The 22,033-nt window shown below is 46.1% G+C and overlaps 1 protein-coding gene across 1 annotated transcript; it reads left to right on the top strand.

Moving 5' to 3' along the window:
• Positions 1-9,495: 9,495 nt before the first annotated feature.
• Positions 9,496-14,293, top strand: LOC132574839 (mas-related G-protein coupled receptor member H-like). Its single transcript, XM_060243069.1, has 2 exons — positions 9,496-9,544; positions 13,272-14,293. Exons 1-2 carry the CDS (start codon positions 9,496-9,498, stop codon positions 14,291-14,293), a joined length of 1,071 nt encoding a protein of 356 aa, XP_060099052.1.
• The last annotated feature ends 7,740 nt before the right edge of the window (positions 14,294-22,033 follow it).

Below are 22,033 nucleotides of genomic sequence, written 5' to 3'. Positions count from 1 at the left end.
CAAAATCACATAAGAAGTGAAGAAAGGGTGGCGCGGGCTTCTCCAGGGGTGAATGAGAGCTGCTGGAGGTGTGGCAAAGCCCCTGGTGAGTGGCTGGCTGGCTGCCCGCTCTCCTAATCCAGGGATTGTTATGCAGCTGCACCTACTATTCAATAGACAAGGTAGGTGGGGAGGAGGAGGGGGGCTGTCGGAAAGGTTCAGGAGCTGTGCTTCTGTGAGCTCCTGCTGAATTCAAGGCCTGGTTTCACTCAGGGTGTTTTTGTAGGAAAAAAACAGCAGTAACTCTTTTTGCATATTAGGCCATACACCCTGATGTCACCGTTGTTTCACACAGGGCTTTTTTTGTAGAAAAAGCCCAGTAGGAACTCATTTGCATATTAGGCCACACCCCTGATGCCAAGCAGCCGGAACTGCGTTCCTGTGCATTCCTACTCAAAAAAGAAAGAAAAGCCATGATTTTGACCCATTTTCAGTTTGATGTAGTGGTTAAGTGTGTGGACTCTTATCTGGGAGAACCGGGTTTGAATCCCCACTCCTCCACATGCAGCTTCTGGAATGACCTTGGGTCAGCCATAACTCTGTCAGAGGCTGTTCTCTCAATAATAATAATAATAATAATAAAATTTTATTTATATCCCGCCCTCCCCGCCGGAGCAGGCTCAGGGCGGCTAACAACATTCATAAAATATACAATACAATAAATATACAAACTTTAAAATTAACATTATTTAAAAACCAATCAATACCCAGATAAGAGCAGTTTCTTCCAGCTAGAATATTATATACTAGCTATTGGAAGAGCTTAGAAGTGCCTTCAAAAGAAGAACTGCTGGAAAAAATACTGGAAACAGCAGAAATGGACATTTTGGCCATACTAATCAAGATATAAAAGAACTTTGGATGAATTGTTGAATATAGAAATTTATGTAATACGCTGTGCTTTAGATCTATAGAGCAACAACTATAGTTATAGTAAATAAACATGCTATGGTAATATCTTGTTAAAGAGATGGTTACAGCACATTTACAGACATTATTGTCTATTGTATAAAAGACTATTGTATAAATCGTGATAGTAGAAATAGAGTGATTTTCAGCTTTTTCCTGTTGTTCCTTCCCTTCCCCCCTTTTCCTTTTCTGTATCCCATTTTGAAAAAAATAATAAATGTTATTAAATGGGGAGAGGGAGAGCAGTTTCTGTCAGAGCTCTCTCAGCCCCACCTACCTCACAGGGTGTCTGTTGTGGGGAGGGGAAGGGAAAGGAGATTGTAAGCCGCTTTGAGACTCCTCTGGGTAGTGAAAGGTGGGGTATAAATTCAATCTCTTCTTCTTCTTCTTCTTCTTCTTCTTCTTCTTCTTCTTCTTCTTCTTCTTCTTCCCAGGGTTCAAAATGGCTTGTACATTTAAATCTGAAATGTACAAAATGCAATACAACCCCAAATAGCCATCCTAAAAGGTCTCCGGCCTATGCCCCACCAAGTGCTTTAATAAATAAAATAGCTTCTTAAACACATCTAGAAATGGTAGGATTGTCCAGGACTTTTTTTGTAGCAAGAACTCCTTTGCATATTAGGCCACACCCCTTTGATGTAGCCCGTTTTTCAAGAGCTTACAGTAGGCCCTGTATGAAGAGCCCTGTAAGCTCTTGGAGAATTGGCTACCTCAGGGTATGTGGCCTAATATGCAAAGGAGCTCCTGCTAAAATTCCACCCCTGTATAGCAGAGATATAAACTTTATAAAGAACACAGACAAACACAAAGATTTTTCTTTTAAAAAAGACCCAGACAAACACAAAGATTTTAAAAAAAAACCAACCCCTTAAAACGTTCTTAAAACATTAGCACTCAGTCTTAAAGATGCTTTCATTGTATTTCTCCCATGGGATCTAAGGAACTGAACAGAAGAAGCTCTGGTTCTTTCCTTCCTTCCCCGGAGGCCAGGAGGGGGAGGAGCCTCAGTCAATAGAAGAAAGAGAGGCTTGGTCAGTAATTCTGCTGTACAATTGAGAGAGCCTAGCAAAACAAGCTATCCCTCCCTTCTTTCTCCCCAAGGGAGGAGCCTCAGCCAATGGAAAAATTAAGAGATTTTGCTCTGCAGCTCCTGTGCAATTGAGCAAGCCTGGCAAAGCAAGCTGTGATGCAGAAGGAAGAAAGAGGGAGGGAGAAGGAAGCAGATGACAGCCAGTTGCTCGAGGGCCTGATAGGAACTTTCCAGGGGCCTGATTTGTCCCCCGGGCCACATGTTTGACACCCCTGCCCTAGAGTCTTCAGGGCAAGAGACTAATAGAGGTGATTTGTCATTCCTCTGCACAGCAACCTTTCCTCTGTGCAGCAACCCTGGACTTCCTTGGTGGTCTCCCTTCCACCTTCTAATCAGGGACAACCCTGCTTAGAACACAATTGATGGTAAAAAGGAGCACAAAAAGTAACACTCATGGATCAAAAAGGCTTCTGGTTTCCACCAGCCGACCAAGGCTTGGGAGGAACTTTTAAAGCAAAGGAAGGAGCGTATTTTGCAAATGAAAATTAAGAATAAAGGGGAAGGGACAGTGGCTCAGTGGCAGAGCATCTGCTTGGTAAGCAGAAGGTCCCAGGTTCAATCCCTGGCATCTCCAATTAAACCGGGTCAAGGGAAGTAGGTGTGAAAAACCTCAGCTTGAGACCCTGGAGAGTCGCTGCCAGTCTGAGTAGACAATACTGACTTGGATGGACTGAGGGGCTGATTCAGTATAAGGCAGCTTCATACGTTCATATGTTCTATTGTTGCTAAGCTGTGTAGCGAATGGTACAAGATCAATATAGACCTATAAGGCCAGAGCCATGATTATGGGAAGAATTCGGGGTGGGGGGAGACAAGGAAGTGAGAAATTATGAATCCTGTCTCTTAGAAGCAGTCTCACGATTCATTATCAGCAAATACGTGTTTGCAGTCAGTTCATCTGATATCTTCGAAATGATAACATCACGAACTGTAAAAGGCAGAGAGAGAAATAAATGTTTTCTGTTCAGCCAGACAGCTGCGTTGTATATCTGTCCTCTTGCAAAGGAACCTGTAAAGTACTGGGGTCGGCGCAGTAAGAGACCAGAGTCGGAGAGTGATTTCAGCAAGCTTTACTTTAGGAACACCAACACAGACTGAGCTCTATTCAAACCTCCCGCTCTTTTATACAATTCTTGCCCCCTTCTGATTGGACCTTAACTATGTACATGGATTGGCTATTTACAGAGGCCTAAGGGCCTATCAGGGTACAGTATGAGCCTAGATGTTGATTGGCTACTTATGTTTCAATCCTTCCCCTGATTGGGCACGCTTAGGCCTTCTCTGGAACCCTGGTGTGGAGTACAAGCTTGGCTTGTTCAGCTTCCCTCCAAAAGTAACAGTTCCATCCAAAAGTAACAGTTCTCCATTTGAACCTAGGACACAACAGAACCAATGAGAGGATTGTCACATGCATTTGATCTATTTAATTCATATTCATGCCAAGCATGTCTGTTCTCATGTCATGACCTCTTTAGCGTTTGCCAGCTGCTCAGGATGAAAGCACAGGTCTGCTTTTATTCCCGACAGTCAATTAAATAGTCAATTTATTGTTTTTTAATTCTCCAGTGAGTGTCACGTTTTAGCCTCTTGCTTGAGAAAGTAATCAGCATTATTAAGATGTATTCTGAAATGGATTATCTCAGAAGGCAGCCATGTTGGCTTTCAGTGGAACAACTAGATTAGAATCCCATAAAGGTAAAGGTAATCCCCTGTGCCAGCACCAGTCGTTTCCAACTCTGGGGTGACATCGCATCACGGCGTTTTCACGGAAGACTTTTTTTTTATGGGGTGGTTTGCCATTGCCTTCCCCAGTCATCTACACTTTCCCCCCCAGCAAGCTGGGTACTTATTTTACTGACCTCGGAAGGATGGAAGGATGAGTCAACACCGAGCCAGCTGTCTGGACCCCGCTTCCACCGGGATCGAACTCAGGTCGTGAGCAGAGAGTTCAGACTGCAGTACTGCAGCTTTACCACTCTATGGGTGTTTTTGCACTCACGTTTTACTGGCGCCACGACCCTCCTGACGCCGGCGAATCTGCCTGGATTTCGCAACAGAAGCGCCGGCGCTCCCAGAAGCGCCGGCGCTTTCCGTCGCTAAGCCAGCGCAAACGTTTTCCTGCATCTTTGCGATTTCCGTTTGCGCTGGCTTAGCGCCGGAAGTAGCCGGCGCTTCTGGGAGCGCCGGAGCTTCTGATGCGAAATCCAGGCAGATTCGCCGGCGTCAGGATGGTCGTGGCGCCAGTAAAACGTGAGTGCGAAAACGGCCTGTGCCACAGGGCTCTTTTAAATCCCATAGCACCTTAGAAACCAACAAGATTTAGGGGAGAGGGGGTTGTAAGCTTTTGAGAGTCATAGTTCCCTCCCTTGGTTTCTAACAAAGAGAGAGTTACATTTCAAAAGCTTAAACCCCCCCCCCCCAAATGATTGTTGATCTCAAAAGTACTACTGGATTCTAACCGAGCTGGGGGTTATCTCATAATCATTTAGGGCTCCAATTGTTTCATTTAGACTGAGAATGATCACATGTTAAAGTTTAGAAACATTTATCTCAATTTTTAACTCATTTTTTTTCCCCTATCAAACATATCACATCATGGGAAAATCATTTCATGGGAAATCAGTGCCATGTCATGGGAAAATCAGGCTTCTGTGATGGCTTGGTCAGAAGATGAAGAAGAAGAAGATATTGGATTTATATCCCGCCCTCCACTTCGAAGAGTCTCAGAGCGGCTCACAATCTCCTTTACCTTCCTCCCCCACAACAGACACCCTGTGAGGTGGGTGGGGCTAAGAGAGCTCTTACAGCAGCTGCCCTTTCAAGGACAACTCTGAGATAGCTATGGCTGACCCATGGCCATTCCAGCAGCTGCAAGTGGAGGAGTGGGGTATCAAACCCGGTTCTCCCAGATAAGAGTCCAGGCACTTAACCACTACACCAAACTGGCTCTCACACCAAACAGAAGAGTTAGGCGAGAGACTTCTTTCTTAGTGAATGGGGCCTCCAAACTTTCATAGCTTTCTGAGAAAGTCAGCTAAAGCCTCGTTTGCCGTAACACCTTATGCATCTTGCCAATGTTAGGAGACTCGATTTCTATTGCATGTTTTTTTTTTTAGTTGACCAATTAGCGTTCACATTTACACATTTGCCTTTTGGATTGTCTCCTAATAAAAAGAGTAATGCCTTGTTTCAATAAAAGTAATGGACTCACAGAATCCAACTCACAGAACGTTGTCTCCTGGCTCTGCTGGTAATGATCAAATAGTGGTTGCTGTCTAAATAATATGCAAGGCTACGCCACAATGCAACTGAATGCTTTACCCTATGGAGAATTTGTTTTGGATGGTGCCTTGTTTAATAATAGCAAATAACTGAGGTATACTTTACTCATTGTGAGCATTAACTTGACCTTGCCGTCATCCCTGAGGAAGGCATTTCTGATTGGGCTCAATGTCTAGAATTCCTGTGTGGACTTTAGACTTGATTTGGATTTTTGACTTTTGATTTGGGCTTTTGACTTTTGGTTTGGATTTTTGACTTTTGATTTGGGCTTTTGACTTTTGATTCGGGCTTTTGACTTTTGATTTGGGCTTTTGACTTTTGGTTTGGATTTTTGACTTTTGATTTGGGCTTTTGACTTTTGGTTTGGATTTTTGACTTTTGGTTTGGATTTTTGACTTTTGATTTGGGCTTTTGACTTTTGATTCGGGCTTTTGACTTTTGATTTGGGCTTTTGACTTTTGATTCGGGCTTTTGACTTTTGATTTGGGCTTTTGACTTTTGATTCGGGCTTTTGACTTAGTTGTGGTTGAAATATGGAATACTGGGAAGACTACTGATATATGTGAATTCATTAAATTTCATTAAATTTTATTTTAGTGCTATTACAGCAGGTTTTTTTCTATGCCCTTCCACGGTCTATAAACCCAGCAAAGAGATTTCAACAAGACAAACGGATTGCACCTTGGAATTCTGAGATGCAGTTTCGCATCCAGAGTGTCAATTTGGATTTTGAATTAAAAAAAAATTTGCCTTGGAATCTTGCAAAGTTCTGTCCTTCCCTGTCGTTGATATCGGATGAACCCTGCATGCCTTTAAGAGCTAGCCAAACGAGATCGGAGAGAACAGAAGGCAGATCTTTACCGCCTTCCAGAATACTAAACTGGACTAGGAATCACATCCTAACCGAGAATCATGACCTGGACTGCTAAGCCAGGGGGGAAATATATATGTGTGTGTTTGTGTGTGTGTGTGTGTGTATTTTGTTATATGAAGCACTGAAGGATGACAAACTTGAAAAAAGGAAACCAAGTTTCACTACATGCAGATTTTAGAAAGCCATGCCCACAGTGCAACAGTTAATTGGCTCTTCAACTCCAAGAAGCCACCTCCTTTGAACTAATGCTGTAGTCCCTCCAGAGCTTTTCTCAACGGCTTCAGAGGGATACAGAGATGGAGGAGATAGGGTGGTTTGGGTCAGGGCTGTACTGAAAGATGCTACCACACTCCCACAGGAATCCATACCATAGACCTTTATTGGCATTAATGCAAGAATACAGTATACTTTAAAACCAACAGTGACACTATAGAATATAATAAAACCTTAAAAAAAACAGCAAAAGTTAAATGACATAAAATAGCAGTAGGCTATGCATGAGTAAAAGCCTCTCTGATTTGGATCGCAACCTGTAAAAAAGCAAGCAACGTGAGTAGTGACAAAGTTGTGTTTCCCGTGGAGTAAAAAACGAACCTTGGCATTGTCAGAAAGGTCTTGATGGTCAGAAAGCAGTGCATCTAGATATCTTGCACGTGGACTGCTATAAAAAGGGCAGTCCAAAAGAACATGAGGGACCGTTTTGATGACTCCTTGACTACAAGGGCATCGTCTAAGATTGCGGGGGATTCTGTGGTATCTTCCGAAAAGGATGGCCGATGGTAATGCATTAAATCTAGCCAGCATGAATGCTCTTCTTTGGTGAGGATCAGTTAAAAAAAAGGAAATAGGGAGCTAAAAGCCCAGGAATCTGGGATAAACCCAGATAGCTTGGGGAGCAAGTTTTCTGAGCTGCCTCAGTTAGACGTTGCAACTGGATATCTAGTAGTCTACGTTTGATGGATTGAAATACCGCAGAAGCAGAGGATAGATAAAATGCATCCAAGGAAATTCCTATGGATGTGATTTTCTTTTGGATCAGGGTCAACCATTTGGATGCATGACGGTCCATCAGCATCAAAAAGGTGAAAGAATTCTGATCAGAATTAAATAAAAGGCGCAGCCAAAACTTAAAGGTCAAAAGCCAGGCAACACTCCCACAGGATATAAGGTCCTGTGTCTCATCGACTCTGCTCTCCCAGAGATTCTAGAGCGCCACACTTATACGTTTTGTCCTTCTGGATTCAGAGTGGGACTCAAAGGAGTTTAGCCTTGTCTTCCTTGAATGTCCATTGTCGGCGCTCAACAGATCTTCTTTCTTGCAAGAGTCATTAACGAAGAAGATCTGACTTCTGGGATATTCTTGACTCGTGAAGAGACTGCTGGATGACGGCTCTGTTGGTTACCAGTCCAGGTATGTGTGCAGCTTTTGTGAGCCAAGTCTTGAGTCCAGGAGTGGGATTCTAGCAGGATCTCCTTTGCATATTAGGCCACACACCCCTGAGGTAGCCAATCCTCCAAGAGCGTACAAAAAAGAGCCTTGTAAGCTCTTGGGGGATTGGCTGCATTTGGGGTGGGTGGCCTAATATGCAAAGGAGCTCCTGTTAGAATTCCATCTGCTTGAGTCTTTCATTTCAGGAAGGGATGAGCCAGGACTCTGCTCTTTTGGCCTTTCTTACATGCCCAGGGAAATGCTGGTCACAAGTTTGGGGTCAGGAAGGAATTTTCTCCAGGTCAGATTGGCCTGGGGGCCCTGGAGGGCTTCCCCCCCCCTTCCTCTAGGCATGGAGCAGGGGTTGGGGTGATGGAAGTAGCTCTGAATTTCCTGCAGTTGGTTGGACTAGATGATCCCTGGAGTCCCTTTTAGCCCTATGTTTCTATTTCTGCTGCTATGTGACCTCTGTCACAGGTAAAGTTGCACCATGACCCACCTGCTTTAGGGTTGTCAAGTCCAATTCAAGAAATATCTGGGGACTTTGGGGGTGGATCCAGGAGACATTGGGGTGGAGCCAGGAGCAAGGGTGTGACAAGCATAATTGAACTCCAAAGAGAGTTTTGGCCATCACATTTCAAGGGACTGCACATCTTTTAAATGCCTTCCTTCCATAGGAAATAATGAAGGCTAGCGGCACCTTCTTTGGGGGCTGATAGAATTGAACCCCCTAGTCCAATCTTTTTGAAACTTAGGGAGTATTTTGGGGAGAGCCACTGGATACTATACTGACAATGTGGTGCCTCTACCTCAAAAAACAGGGCCCTCCGAGCCCCAGATACCCGTGGATAAATTCTCCATTATTTTCTATGGGAACAAGTCTCCACAATGTTTTCATGGCAGACTTTTCATGGGGTGGGTTGCCATTGCCTCCCCCAGTCATCGACACTTTCCCCCCCAAGCAAGCTGGGTACTCATTTGAAGGACCTCGGAAGGATGGAAGTGTCAAGTCTGCAGATTCAATGATGAGTCGGTGTGGATACAAAGACTCTATTTTATTGATACTGATACTTGTGGCCTAAGCCAGGTCTTGAAAAGACTAAAGTACATACAGTAGATACATTGCATATAAGGTACACTTCAAAGGGATTCCTATGGGGAGGGAGGATTGTGCAGAGGACATTCACACATAGATGTTACAAATACATTCTCATGTTGATTAGAGGCCCATTTGGCCTTGATACTCCCAGGCTCCTTCCTCTCCCCCAAGCCTGAGCTGAGAAGGCACAGATAAGACTTTTCACACATTACCATTTTAAAGCAGGAACAGTTCTCTGATGGGAGGGGGGAATAGGAGAGGATGAGCTAGCAGCATTTGGTTATACTTTGGTTCTACCCAGCATGCTCTTTGCTTGAGCCAGAGTTACAGACAGACTTGACAGGAAGGCTTAGTCAACCTCGAGCCGGCTACCTGAAAACCCAGCTTCCACTGGGGATCGAACTCAGGTCATGAGCAGTGCTTAGGACTGGAGTACTGCATCTTTAACACTCTGCACCGCGGGGCTCTTGGAAAGGCACAAACAGGAGGCCAAAACAAGATGCATTTCACTTTGCTTTCTCGGCCAAATGCAAAAAGGCTGATCTTCACAGTGCCTGTTTAGGACATGAAACGCCGATGGGAAAAGTCTCCTCCTCCTTTCACTGATGCCTATCTTGACAACCAAGAAACGATCATCTTCTCACATGATGTTGTCAGGCTAAGAACAGTGGGGTGTACATCTTGAATGTCGTTCGGTGCACAGCAGACAATTTTTTCACTACGGGACATGAAGAATTCTTGCTGTGACTCAGCAGCCAGTCTGGCACAAGATGCGAGTTCATCTGTCTGCCATACCTGAAGATGGCGGACTCATCACAGGTACGTGCCCAGCTTGATTGGAATGAGACCGTTCTGAAGAGATATGGGGCTATAAAAGGTAAAGGTAGTCCCCTATGCAAGCAGCAGTCATTTTCGACTCTGGGGTGACGTTGCTTTCACGTTTTCACGGCAGACTTTTTACGGGGTGGTTTGCCACATGGCCCCGTGGCGCAGAGTGTTAAAGCTGCAGTACTGCAGTCCTAAGCTCTGCTCACGACCTGAGTTTGATCCCCAGTGGAAGCTGGGTTTTCAGGTAGCCGGCTTGAGGTTGACTCAGCCTTCCATCCTTCTGAGGTCAGTAAAATGAGTCCCCAGCTTACTGGGGGGAAAGTGTAGATGACTGGGGAAGGCAATGGCAAACCACCCCACAAAAAGTCTGCCGTGAAAACGTGGTGAAAGCAATGTCACCCCAGAGTCGGAAATGACTGGTGCTTGCACAGGGGACCTTTTCTTTTTCTCTTACCATTGCCTTTCCCAGTCATCTACACTTTCCCCCCAGCAAGCTGGGGACTCATTTTACCGACCTCGGAAGGATGAAAGGCTGAGTCCATGGGGCTATAGCATAGTAGTATTAAAACATAAGAAAAGCTATGTTGGATCAGGTCAGTGGCCCATTCCGTCCAACTCACACAGTAGCCAAAACCCAGGTGCCATCAGGAGGTCTACCACAGGGACATTTCTCTCTCTCTCTCCCTCTTTCTGTCTCTCTCTTACACACATACACCAACCTGCTTTCTTGTATTAGGAACAGGGGTCATTTTGTAGAAAAACAGGTGGTGGAGCTCATCCAGGGATTGTTATGCAGCTGCACCTGCTATGCAATTGACAAGGAGGTGGAACTCTCAGAAGGAGGAACTCGCAGAAAGGTTCAGGAGCTGTGCTCCTCTGAGCTCCCACTGAATCTGAGGCCTGATTAGGAAGAACTCCAATAAGACTACAGTGGATAAAAAACAACCCCTTTCAAAAAAAAAAAGAGATAAAAATGAAAGTGCTAGCACGCCGTTTTTGAAGAAGATTTCTGGAAATGGAAGGTGAACTAGGCCACCGTTGCATCATATTGCTGATAGGAATTTAATCAATGGACAGGGACTATATGGGGATCGTTAGAAGGCCATTATTCTTCCATTTTGTAGTTACCGATATTTACATGCAATCAGGCCTCGGATTCATCAGGAGCTCACAGGAGCAGACCCCGGAACCTTTCTGAGGGTTCCCCCTCCTCCTTCCCACCTACCTTGTCCATTGAACAGCAGGTGCAGCTGCATAACAATCCCTGGATGAGCTCCACCATCTATTTTTCTACGAAACGACTCCTGCATGCAATATTGATATTTACATGCAATACTCAATTCCTTATATATGATTGTTGCACACTACTTATATTTAGCATTATAGAAAGTATTGCTTTCACAAGGTGTTCTATTCCCCCCCTCCTTTGCGTATTAGGCCACACTCCCTTGATATAACCAATCCTCCTGCAGCTTACAGTAGGCCCTGTACTAAGAGCCCTGTAAGCTCTTGGAGGATTGGCTACATCAGGGACATGTAGCCTAATATGCAAAAGAAGATGAAGAAGAAGATATTGGATTTATATCCCGCTCTCCACTCCAAAGAGTCTCAGAGCGGCTCACAATCTCCTTTACCTTCCTCCCCCACAACACACACCCTGTGAGGTGGGTGGGGCTGGAGAGGGCTCTCACAGCAGCTGCCCTTTCAAGGACAACCTCTGCCAGAGCGATGGCTGACCCAAGGCCATTCCAGCAGGTGCAAGTGGAGAAGTGGGGAATCAAACCTGGTTCTCCCAGATAAGAGTCCACACACTTAACCACTACACCAAACTGGCTTTCCAAAGGGGTTCCTGTTACAAAAAAACCCTTGCTTAAGGGACCAGGGGAACGGGGAGTTCAAAACAATACTGCCGTATCTACATCTTGTCTCTGCAACATTTTCCTGGTATCTGTGAGCCCCAGGCAAGAGTTAGAAGAGAGGCAGTAAAACATTCCTCAGCCTCCACCGCCAGAGGCCATTTTGGAGAAAAAGAGGTGCCAGAGCTCATAGCACAACTCATTTGCATGACTTGTTTGCATATGCCACGCACTCCTGACCTCACTGGAAGGTGTACTAAATTCTATCAGCTCAGCATCTACTTTAAAATGCTTCTTGAATTAGAACAGTCATTGTAAAAGCTGACTCCTATCCAGTGTTCCCTCTAAGCTGAGTTAGCGTGAGCGAGCTCACAGATTTTTAGCCTCTAGCTCACACATTTTTGTCTTAGCTCAGGAAAAATGGCCCCAGAGCACAATAATTTATGCAGGAGCTCACCACTTTAATACCAGGAGTTCACAAAGTAGCATTTTTGCTCACAAAGCTCTGTAGCTTAGAGGGAACATTGCTCCCATCATACTTTTAAAAAAAATACTTTCTCCTCTGTGGCCACAGTGGCATGAGGAAGATTTCCATCTGCTTGCTTGATATGTTTGGGTTCATTTCCCTTTTTTGTGGGGGAAAAGATTAGAATGTATGTCGACGTGAGAAGGAAATTGCCTTCTTTTGAAGACTTGAAGCTGCCTTCTACTGAACCTTGGTCCATCAAGGTCAATACTGTCTACCTGGGCTTTTGGGGTAGAAAAGGCCCAGCAGGAACTCATTTGCATATTAGACCACACCCCCTGATGTCACCATTGTTTCACACAGGGCTTTTTATAGGAAAAAACCAGCAGGAATTCATTTGCATATTAGGCCACACCTCCCTGATGTCACCATTGTTTCACACAGGGCAAATAGAAAAAGCCCAGCTGGAACTTATTTGCATATTAGGCCACACACCCCTGATGTCGCCATTGTTTCACACAGAGCTTTCTATAGAAAAATCCAGCGGGAATTCATTTGCATATTAGGCCACACCCCCTGATGTCACCATTGTTCCACGCAGGGCTTTTTATAGAAAAAGCCCAGCAGGAACTCATTTGCCTATTAGGTCATACCCCCTGATGTCACCATTGTTTCACACAGGGCTTTTTATAGAAAAAGCCCAGCAGGAATTCATTTGCATATTAGGCCACACCCCCTGATGTCACCATTGTTTCACACAGGGCTTTTTATAGAAAAAGCCCAGCAGGAACTCATTTGCCTATTAGGCCATACCCCCTGATGTCACCATTGTTCCACACAGGGCTTTTTATAGAAAAAGCCGAGCAGGAACTCATTTGCCTATTAGGTCACACCCCCTGATGTCATCATCGTTTCACATAGGGCTTTTTATAGAAACAGCCCAGCAGGAATTCATTTGCATTTTAGGCCACACAGTCCTGACAGCAAACCAGCCGGAACTGCATTCCTCTGCGTTCCTGATCAAAAAAGCGCCCTGCAGTCTACTCAAACTGGCAGAGGCTCTCCAGGGTCTTAGGCAGAGGTTTTCCTCCTTGCCTGCTACCTGATCCTTTTTTTCAACTGGAGATGCCGGGGATTGAACTTGGGGCCTTCTGCATACCAAGCAGATGTTCTGCCACTGAGCCCCAGTGAGTCTTTCTTGGAGGTCTCTCAAAGAAGTACTGGCCCTGCGTAGCTTCTGAGATGCAACGGATCTTCCCAATCGGCCTATCCTTTATAGCACACATACCCACACTGTTCATCTCATGAGGCAGAATGTCAGACTTTAACCATCAGGCCTTTCCAGAGTGCAGCTTCGCCTGTCTAATTCCCCTCTGCTTTCTTTTCCACGCAATAGGATGGGCCATAGACAGACGGCATCTGAACAACTGTGACATCATCCTGAATGTTGCCGATCTGAACACCGTAACGCCTACAGTTGAGCAAGGCAAGAACATAACCCTGAATGTCACCGAAGACAGTGACGGTTCTTTTTCTTATTTGACACTATGCATTCAGATTCTGTATATCATAATGCTTCTTTTCTGCCTTTGGGGACTGGTGGGGAACGTGAAGGTCGTCTGGATCCTCAGCTGCTGCGTCAAGAGGAACCCTTTCGCTACTTACATCTTGAACCTGGCCGTAGCGGAGGTGGGCACTCTTCTGAGCGAGCTTGCTGACGATATTAATATGGCTCTGGTGCTTTTTGATAATGCCTTTCACGGCCGCTTTGATATTATCTTTTTGTTGGAGGATGTCCTCATTTTCTTCACGTACAGCGCAAGCTTGTATCTCCTAACAGCCGTCAGCCTGGAGACGGTTCTCTCTGTGCTGTTTCCAGTCTGGTACCAATTCCGTCGATCGGGGAAGTCGTCCGCTGTCGTCTGTTGTCTGCTCTGGATCCTCTCCGGCCTGCTCTCCGGAATATTACTATCATGTCATCTTCAAGGGGCGTATTGCGGAATGATTGTAAATACGATTTGCATTGTGAATTTCTTGATTTGCGCTCCACTCGTGATTCTTTCCGTTTTGACTGTGGTGGTCACGGTCTGCTGTAACTCTCGGAGGCGTGAGACACCCCGGCTGTACGTGACCATTTTGATCACCGTCTCAGTCTTCATCATTTTTGGCATTCCTTTGAGCGTTTTGAATCTCTCTTTTTTCAGTGCGGACGATCTTCCACTGGGAGCCCTGGAAACCTCGTACGTTTTGGCATATTCCATCAGCAGCATTAACCCCCTCATCTACAAGCTGGCTGGGAGAGACGAGAAACGTCGGTCCGGAAAGTCTTTGAAGGTCGTGTTGCGCAGACTTTTTAAGGACGAAGCAGAAGCCAGAGAGGAGTTAAGCAAAGGCAATAAACAGGCAGTGAAGAGTTAGGTAAAGATAACAGGAAAAGGAAATAGGTGGAGTTAGGCAAAGGTAATACAGTTAAAAACTCTCCACCTTTTACAATTGCTGTATACAGGGGTCATTTTGTAGAAAATATAGGTGGTGGAGCTCATCCAGGGATTGTTATGCAGCTGCACCTACTATTCAATGGACAAGGTGGGAAAAAGGAGAGGGAACCCTCAGAAAGGTTCAGGAGCTGTGCTCCTGTGAGCTCCCACTGAATCTGAGGCCAGGCTGTATAGATCAGGGGTGGCCAACGGTAGCTCTTCAGATGTTTTTTGCTTACAACTCCCATCAGCCCTAGCCAGCATGGCCAATGGATGGAGCTGATGGGAGTTGTAGGCAAAAAACATCTGGAGAGCTACCGGTGGCCACCCTTGGTATAGATAGTTGCAGTTGGAGCCTCAGAGATCAACAGTCTTCCATTAGGGGTTACCTTTTGTCAGATTCAAAATATCTCTGTGCTAGGCGAATGAAATGGATAATGTAACTCTGCCAATTGTTGTTCACTTCCGGCATCCAGTAGTGGTTTTTTTTTGTTAATAATACTGAAATTAAATTGTTTCTTTTCAAAATATAGAGAAGCAAGCCAAGCAGGGCTGGGTTTTTTTGTAGAAAAAAGCCCAGCATGAACTCATTTGCATTTTAGGCCACACCCCCTGACATCCTCTTTGTTTCACACGGGGCTTTTTTGGGTAGAAAAAGCCCAGCAGAACCTCATTTGCATATCAGGCCACACCCCCAGGTGCCAAGCCAGCCGGAACTACGTTCCTGTGCATTCCTGCTAAAAAAAATGCCCGTCAGCCAAGATTTGTATTAACAACTCTCACTCCCATTCAGTTTTTCCTTCATTACAATTTCCCAGCCGGGAGCAGGGAATCTCCTGGGTTGGAGCACCTCCTCTCGCTTAGTTGCTATCAGAAAGTTGGGGGGGATGGCCTCAGGGGTGCTCCCCTTTGCCAGGAAACTATCCTCCCCCCCAAAAAAAACCCCCCAAAGTGCTTACATCACATTAGCTTCCGAGGCAGAATTTTTGCTCACAAGACTCCACAGAGTAGAGGGAGCGTTGATCCAGAATTAAACTTCGTTGGTCTTAAAACTGCCACTGGACTTTGTTCCGCTGCTTCAGATGATCACAGCTACCAACCTAAAGCCCGGGCTCATTTTGTAGCAGGAGCTCCTTTGCATATTAGGCCACACACCTCCTGATGGAGCCAATCCTCCGAGAGCTTACAGTAGGCCCTATACGAAGAGCCCTGGAAGCTCTTGGAAGATTGGCTACATCAGAGGGTGTGTGGCTTAATACGCAAAGGAGTTCCAGCTGAAAAAAAAAAAGCCCTGCAAAATCTATCTGTAATCTGTCGGTTTTGCATTAGGACACCAGCTGCAGAATGCTATCGATCTTCTTGCAAGAGAGCAGAGAATAGAGTTTTATCTTCGTTTCTGCTCACGAGGACTCTGCCCCTGCCTGTCAAAAAGCAGATCGGAGGGTGGGAGATGAAGGAAGCTGACAGTTTCATCCTCCTTCTTCCGACTTCACAGTTATCGGGTTTCACCATGTACTCCCACCCATTTTGAAAACGATGTTTTTCAGTTCATGGAAATCTCTCAGTCTGGTTCTGTCCACTCCCCATGCCCTAACCAGAACAGCCCAGGCTAGCCTGAATTCATCAGACCTCAAAATCTGAGCTGGGTCAGCCCTGCTGTGTATTATGGATGGGAGACCACCAAGGAAGTCCAGGGTTGGTACACAGAGACAGGAAATGGCAAACCATCCTTATCATTGTTGGAAATATGTATCTGTTTTGTATGTCCTTTGCAATGTTCTAAAGTTCCAGTCATTATAGGGTCAACACCGTGCCTGATTCCCTATTGTCTGCATCGGGAGGTGGCCAACGGTTACTCTCCAGATCTTTTTTTTGCCTACAACTCCCATCAGCCCCAGCCATTGGCCATGCTGGCTGGGGCTGATGGGAGTCATAGGCAAAAAAAGATCTGGAGAGCTACCGTTGGCCACCCCTGGTCTGCATGACCTGGGAAGAAGATACTGACTGCTATCAATCAAGGTCTAGAAGCGGGAAAACCTGTTTTGTCTGTTTGGTAAGTTAGTCAGGTGACTTCCTTTGTTCTGGCAGAGAAGTCAAGAAGAAGGAGGAAGCAGCCTCCATTAAGCACATGATCTTCTAGTGTAAGCATGTAGTTCTATAGTGTTTGTTGTTTTATCTCCCAGTATCCTTTCCCTGTAGAAATAAATATGTGTTTGCTTTCATGTTAAATGCCTCTCAGTGATTATTTGATCCAGCGATCCATCGGACTGTTTGAGATAAAGAAATAGAATTTCAAACAGAAATCCCTAACAGTCATATCTAGGAATCTGGTATTGTTCTGAAGTCCCAACAGCTTAGCTCCGTCTTTAGAGCGCTGTTTCCAGAGGTGGGCAACTCACGCAAAGACACTTGCAGAACTTTTACAAACTCAATTGAAGTCCCAAGCATTCAACAGGTTACTTACTGTGCCCCTGTCATAAGGTGGGAAATGCATGATGAAATAGCTCTCACAAATGACGAAGGCGAAGTGGAAAGAGAGATGCGTGTCCCCAGGCTGCCGTTGTAGCAGTGGTTGCTTAACAGAGGATTGGGGAAGCAGGAAGAGAACAATAAAAATAACTTTCCCTGGCTCTAGTGAGGGCCGGAACCTTCTACAATTAGCCAATTAGGGGAGACTATATAATCCCACCTGGCCTACAGTTCCTAAAACTGTTGTTGTTCAGTCACACAGTTCAGTCTGACTCTTTGCGACCCCATGGACAAAGTCATGCCAGGCCCTCCTGTCTTCCACCATCCTCCGAAGTCCGCCCAAATTCGTGTTTGTTACATTAGTAACCCTGTCCAGCCATCTCCTCTTTTGCCGTCCCCTTCTTCTTTTGCCTTTTGTCTTTCCCAGCCTCAGGGTCTTCTCCAGTGAGTGCTCCCTTCTCATTGGGTGGCCAAAGTCTTTGAGCTTCATCTTCAGCATCTGACCTTCCAGGGAACAGTCTGGGTTGATTTCCCTTTGGACTGACTGATTGGATCTTCTTGCAGTCCAAGGGACTCTCAAGAGTCTTCTCCAGCACCACAGCTCAAAAGCATCTATCCTTCTGCGCTCGGCCTTCCTTATGGTCCAGCTCTCACAACCACACATAAAACTACAAAACGCATAACCCCATACCCTTAAAGGTACGGCATTAATTCCTTCTAGCTGAATTAACCCTCTGCTCCCTTACGGGGGCAGAATGGGTATACTGCCTTGGTCAGGCCACACCAGCAATACCGCATGCAGTTCTGGAGGCCTCACTTCAAAAAAGATGTGGACAAAATTGAGAGGGTGCAGAAGAGAGCAGTGAGGGTGATCCGGGGCCCGGAGGAAGAACCCTATGAGGAAAGGCTGAGGGCCTTTGGAATGTTCAGTCTGGAGAAGAGAAGATTGAGGGGGGGACAGGATTGGTCTCTTTAAATATCTGAAAGGCTGTCATTTAGAGGTGGGCAAGGAGCTGTTCCATTTGGCAGCAGGGGAAGGCCCTGAAGCAATGGGCTCAAATTGCAAGCAGAAAAGCACCAACTGGATATTAGGAAAAACGATTTTACCATCAGAGTAGTTCAGAGGTGGAACCAGCTGCCTAGGAAGGTGGGCTCACCTTCCTTGGAGGTTTTGAAACAGAGGCTAGATGGCCATCTGACAGCAATGAGGATCCTGTGAATTTAGGGGGGAGGTTTGTGAGTTTAGAGTGGTTCCTCAGTGGAACAGGCTTCCTCGGGAGGTGGCGGGCTCTCCTTCCTTGGAGGTTTTGAAACAGAGGCTAGATGGCCATCTGACAGCAATGAGGAACCTGTGAATTTAGGGGGAGGCGTTTGTGAGTTTCCTGCATTGTGCAGGGAGTTGGACTAGATGACCCCGGAGGTCCCTTCCAACTCTAGGATTCTATGAAATTGGGATCTCCTTCCTTGGAGGTTTTAGAACAGAGGCTAGATGGCCATCTGACAGCAATGAGGATCCTGTGAATTTAGGGGAACGTATTTGTGAGTTTCCTGCATTTGTGAGTTTCCTGCATCCTGTGAATTTAGGGGAACGTATTTGTGAGTTTCCTGTGCCTAGATGACCCTGGAGGTTCCTTACAACTCTACAATTCTAAGGTGGTGAGCTCCACTTCATTGACAGTCTTCAAAATGCAGGTGGATGATTTTTGTCGGAGATGCTTTAGGTTGATCCTGCATGGAGCAGGGAGTTCTACTACATGGTCTGTGTGGCCCCTTCCAACTCTATGAATCTAAGAAGGTCAGCCCCGGTTAGTACTTGGATGGGAAACGACCAGGGAAGAGGCAGGCAATGGCAAACCACCTATGGATGTCTTTTGCCTTGAAAAGACACTGGAGTCTTCATATGTCCCCCGCAACAGGACTGCACTTTTCACCTCTCCCTCTCCTAACTCTTCTCATGAGACAAAAACCAAAATGTGTGTTTTTCCCTGGCCGGCCCTTCCAGGAGGGTCCCACAAAGATCAGAAGCCTCCAACATAAAATAATTGATTCCAAACAGGCTCTCAGTTCCTGAACAAAGAGGGAAAGAAATGGATTGTTGGACTTCACTGAGAAAATGGGCAAGGAAGACTAAAGAGAATTTCTTACCCATGCTAATACAGTGAAGCGTCTTTAAAATCACTATGTTGGAGTTGCGGGGGGAGAGGAAATCTGAAACTCCACAAGACAAAATAGGTTGTGTGCAGTATACACCAACAGCAATTCAAACTATTACTCACTATAATAAGATTAAGCAAAGGTAGGAACTTTGAGCATTTTAGCACTTATTCTTACAGTAATTGCAGGGTTAATTTTTACATGCTCATATTTCCTCCCGTCTTGCATAATAAAGGAAATGATTTCTTTTCTCAATAAAAGATAAGAGGCTCTACAGGATTTCAGTCTGTTTTTGCTAGTTATATTTCAAACAACCCAACTCACAACCCGTATTTACTTGTATTATCAGAATTAAAGAGGAGAAGGAGAAGTAGTAGTTGTAGTAATAGGAGAAGTAGATGATGATGATGATGATGATGATGATGATGATGATGATGATGATGATGATGATGATGATATTGGATTTATACCCCGCCCTTCACTCTGAATCTCAGAGTGGTCACAATCTCATTTACCTTCCACCCCCCACAACAGACACCCTGTGAGGTGGGTGGGGCTGAGAGAGCTCTGACAGAAGCTATCCTTTCAAGGACAGCTCTACGAGAACTATGGCTGACTCAAGGCCATTCCAGCAGCTGCAAGCGGAGGAGTGGGGAATCCAACCCGATTCTCCCAGATAAGAGTCCGCACAATTAACCACTACACCGGACTGATGAATCCTAGAGAACTCTGCTGCTAAACAGTTCACATTTAAAATTGTTTAGTTACAGACAGATAGACAGACAGACAGGTAGGTAGACAGACATTCATATAGATAGAGATGGCATTACTAGGTTTTGGAATTGACCTCTAAGGCCTTGAGTGGTCAGATACCAGCATGTCTGTGGGGCTGTCCCCTCCATTATGTCCCTGAGAAGGCATAGAGCTCTTTGACAGTAACCTGCTGTTGGTCCACAGCCCCAAAGACATCCGGCTGTCCCGAACTAGAGCTAGGGCTTTCTCAGAACAGTGTTCGGTTTCTTCTTACTAATCTGTACACTGTGGTTTCCGGTTTGCCTAATCCCCAGGTGGGGGCAGGGGATCTCCCGGTTTGGAGGCCCTCCCCCCACTTCAGAGACGCAGAAACCGGGGGGGGGAGGGAAATGTCTGCTGGGCACTCCATTATTCCCTTTGGAGACTGATTCCCATAGGGTATAATGGAGAATTGATCCATGAGTATCTGGGGCTCTGGGGGTGGGGGGGCTAGTTTTTGAGGTAGAGTCACCAAATTTCCAGCATAGCATCTGATACCTCTCCCTCAAAATACCCTCCAAGTTTCAAAAAAGCCCCCAAAGGAGGTGCCTCTACCCTTCATTATTTCTGATAGAGGGAAGGTATTTAAAAGGTGTGCAGTCCCTTTAAATGTGAGGGCCAGAACTCCCTTTGGAGTTCAGTTATGCTTGTCACAACCCTATTCCTGGCTCCAGCCCAATGTCTCCTGGTTCCACCCCCAAAGTCTCCTGGCTCCACCCCCAAAAGTCCTCAAATATTCCTTGAATTGGGCTTGGCAATCCTAGAAAAGGTGAACTCTTTTGCACTACCAAAAGCCAGGCAAGGAGATCTGCAAAGCTCTTCTATGCGAGAGCCAACTCCAGGTCACAGCAAAGGTTGAAATACAGCTGCATTTCATTCCAAAGTTTAACAGTCCCCGGAACTCTCTCTCTCTGGGACTGTTTCCCAGCCCCTCTCTGGGACGTGTGCGGCTCGCTTCTGTTTGCCAGAAACGCACCCCTCCGTCCTCCCCCTGCCTTGAGTTCAGCCAGAGAGAGATTGAAGAGGGGCTGTCGAAAGAAAGCATTTCTGCCCATGGAGGGTGGCCGCCCAATGACGTACATCAAAGTCCAGGATCACAGGATGGCTGGGGAAGGATGCACATCAAAGATGCCGATCAGTCAGCCGCCAGAGCACCAGAGATCAGCTCTCACTTTCTCTTTCTCTCTCAAAACAGGAAGTCCAGCTTGGAACGCAGAAAGAGCTCCTCCTTGAAGCAATTCTGAAGGCAGAGGAGCGTCTCTCAAGAGCAAACACCCACAAGAAAGAGATCTGGAAATCTGAGACGGCTGGGAGGGATCTCCGTGGAGATCTGCGGGAGAGGATGCTGCCAAAGCCTGAGAGAAGCCGGTTCAAGGGACAAGGACTCGGGGAAACGGAAAGCAGCAAGAAAGGGAGGGCTCCAAGCTGCCACGCCCAGGGCGTGTCAAGAACCAGAGGAGAATCAGAGCAGACAGAAGGGCTTGGAAGAACCTCGCTGAGCGACAGACACTTATCAGACCATCAGCCTTGCTTTGGACGTCTCAGTTCCCTCCAAGGACAGCCTGGGAAGAGATTGCCAAGTGGAAGCCGGTGGGAAATTTTATGTAAGTTTTGGATTTTTTTAAAAAAAGAACTCTTTGCTTTCTTCCCCTGATCCCTTTTCTCAACAAGCAAGTTTCTTCTTGCATCTCCTTTTCAAAGAAGATCTTCCAAGAACCCGCTCCTTTCTTTTTCAAAGAAGAGGAAACGGAGCGGGTTCTTGGAAGATTCTATTTCTGGAGGAAGGCTGGGCTGCTTTGGAGAACTTCTGGCTCCCCCACCCTTCTCTGAATAGGACACAGGTTAGATTAGAGAGGAACCTGAGAGAACCTCTGCTTTGGCCATCTGCTGCTTTGCACTGGCTCCCGGGTCTAAATCCTAGGGTTGCCAGCCTCCACGCGGGGTCTGGAATCTCCCCAGAATTTTATCAGATCTCCAGACTACAGAGATCGAGTCCCCTGGAGAAATCGGCATAAGAACTTCATAAGAACATAAGACTCCTGCTGGATCAGACCAGGGGTCCATCTAGCCCAGCGTCCTGTCTCAGACAGTGGCCCACCAGTTGCTCTGGACAGCCAACAACAAGGCATGGAGGCCGAGGTCTTCCCCCGATGTTGCCTCCTGGCCAGCGTCCCCCCTAAGCTGATTTAGTGTGAGCTAGCTCGCCATTTTTTTTTTAGCCTCCAGCTCACACATTTCTTCCTCAGCTCAGGAAGGGCGGCCCCAG

Source organism: Heteronotia binoei, chromosome 7, assembly GCF_032191835.1.
Source record: "Heteronotia binoei isolate CCM8104 ecotype False Entrance Well chromosome 7, APGP_CSIRO_Hbin_v1, whole genome shotgun sequence".
In the NCBI taxonomy this organism is placed as follows: Eukaryota; Metazoa; Chordata; class Lepidosauria; order Squamata; family Gekkonidae; genus Heteronotia; species Heteronotia binoei.
This window is presented reverse-complemented; position numbering and strand designations above follow the sequence as displayed.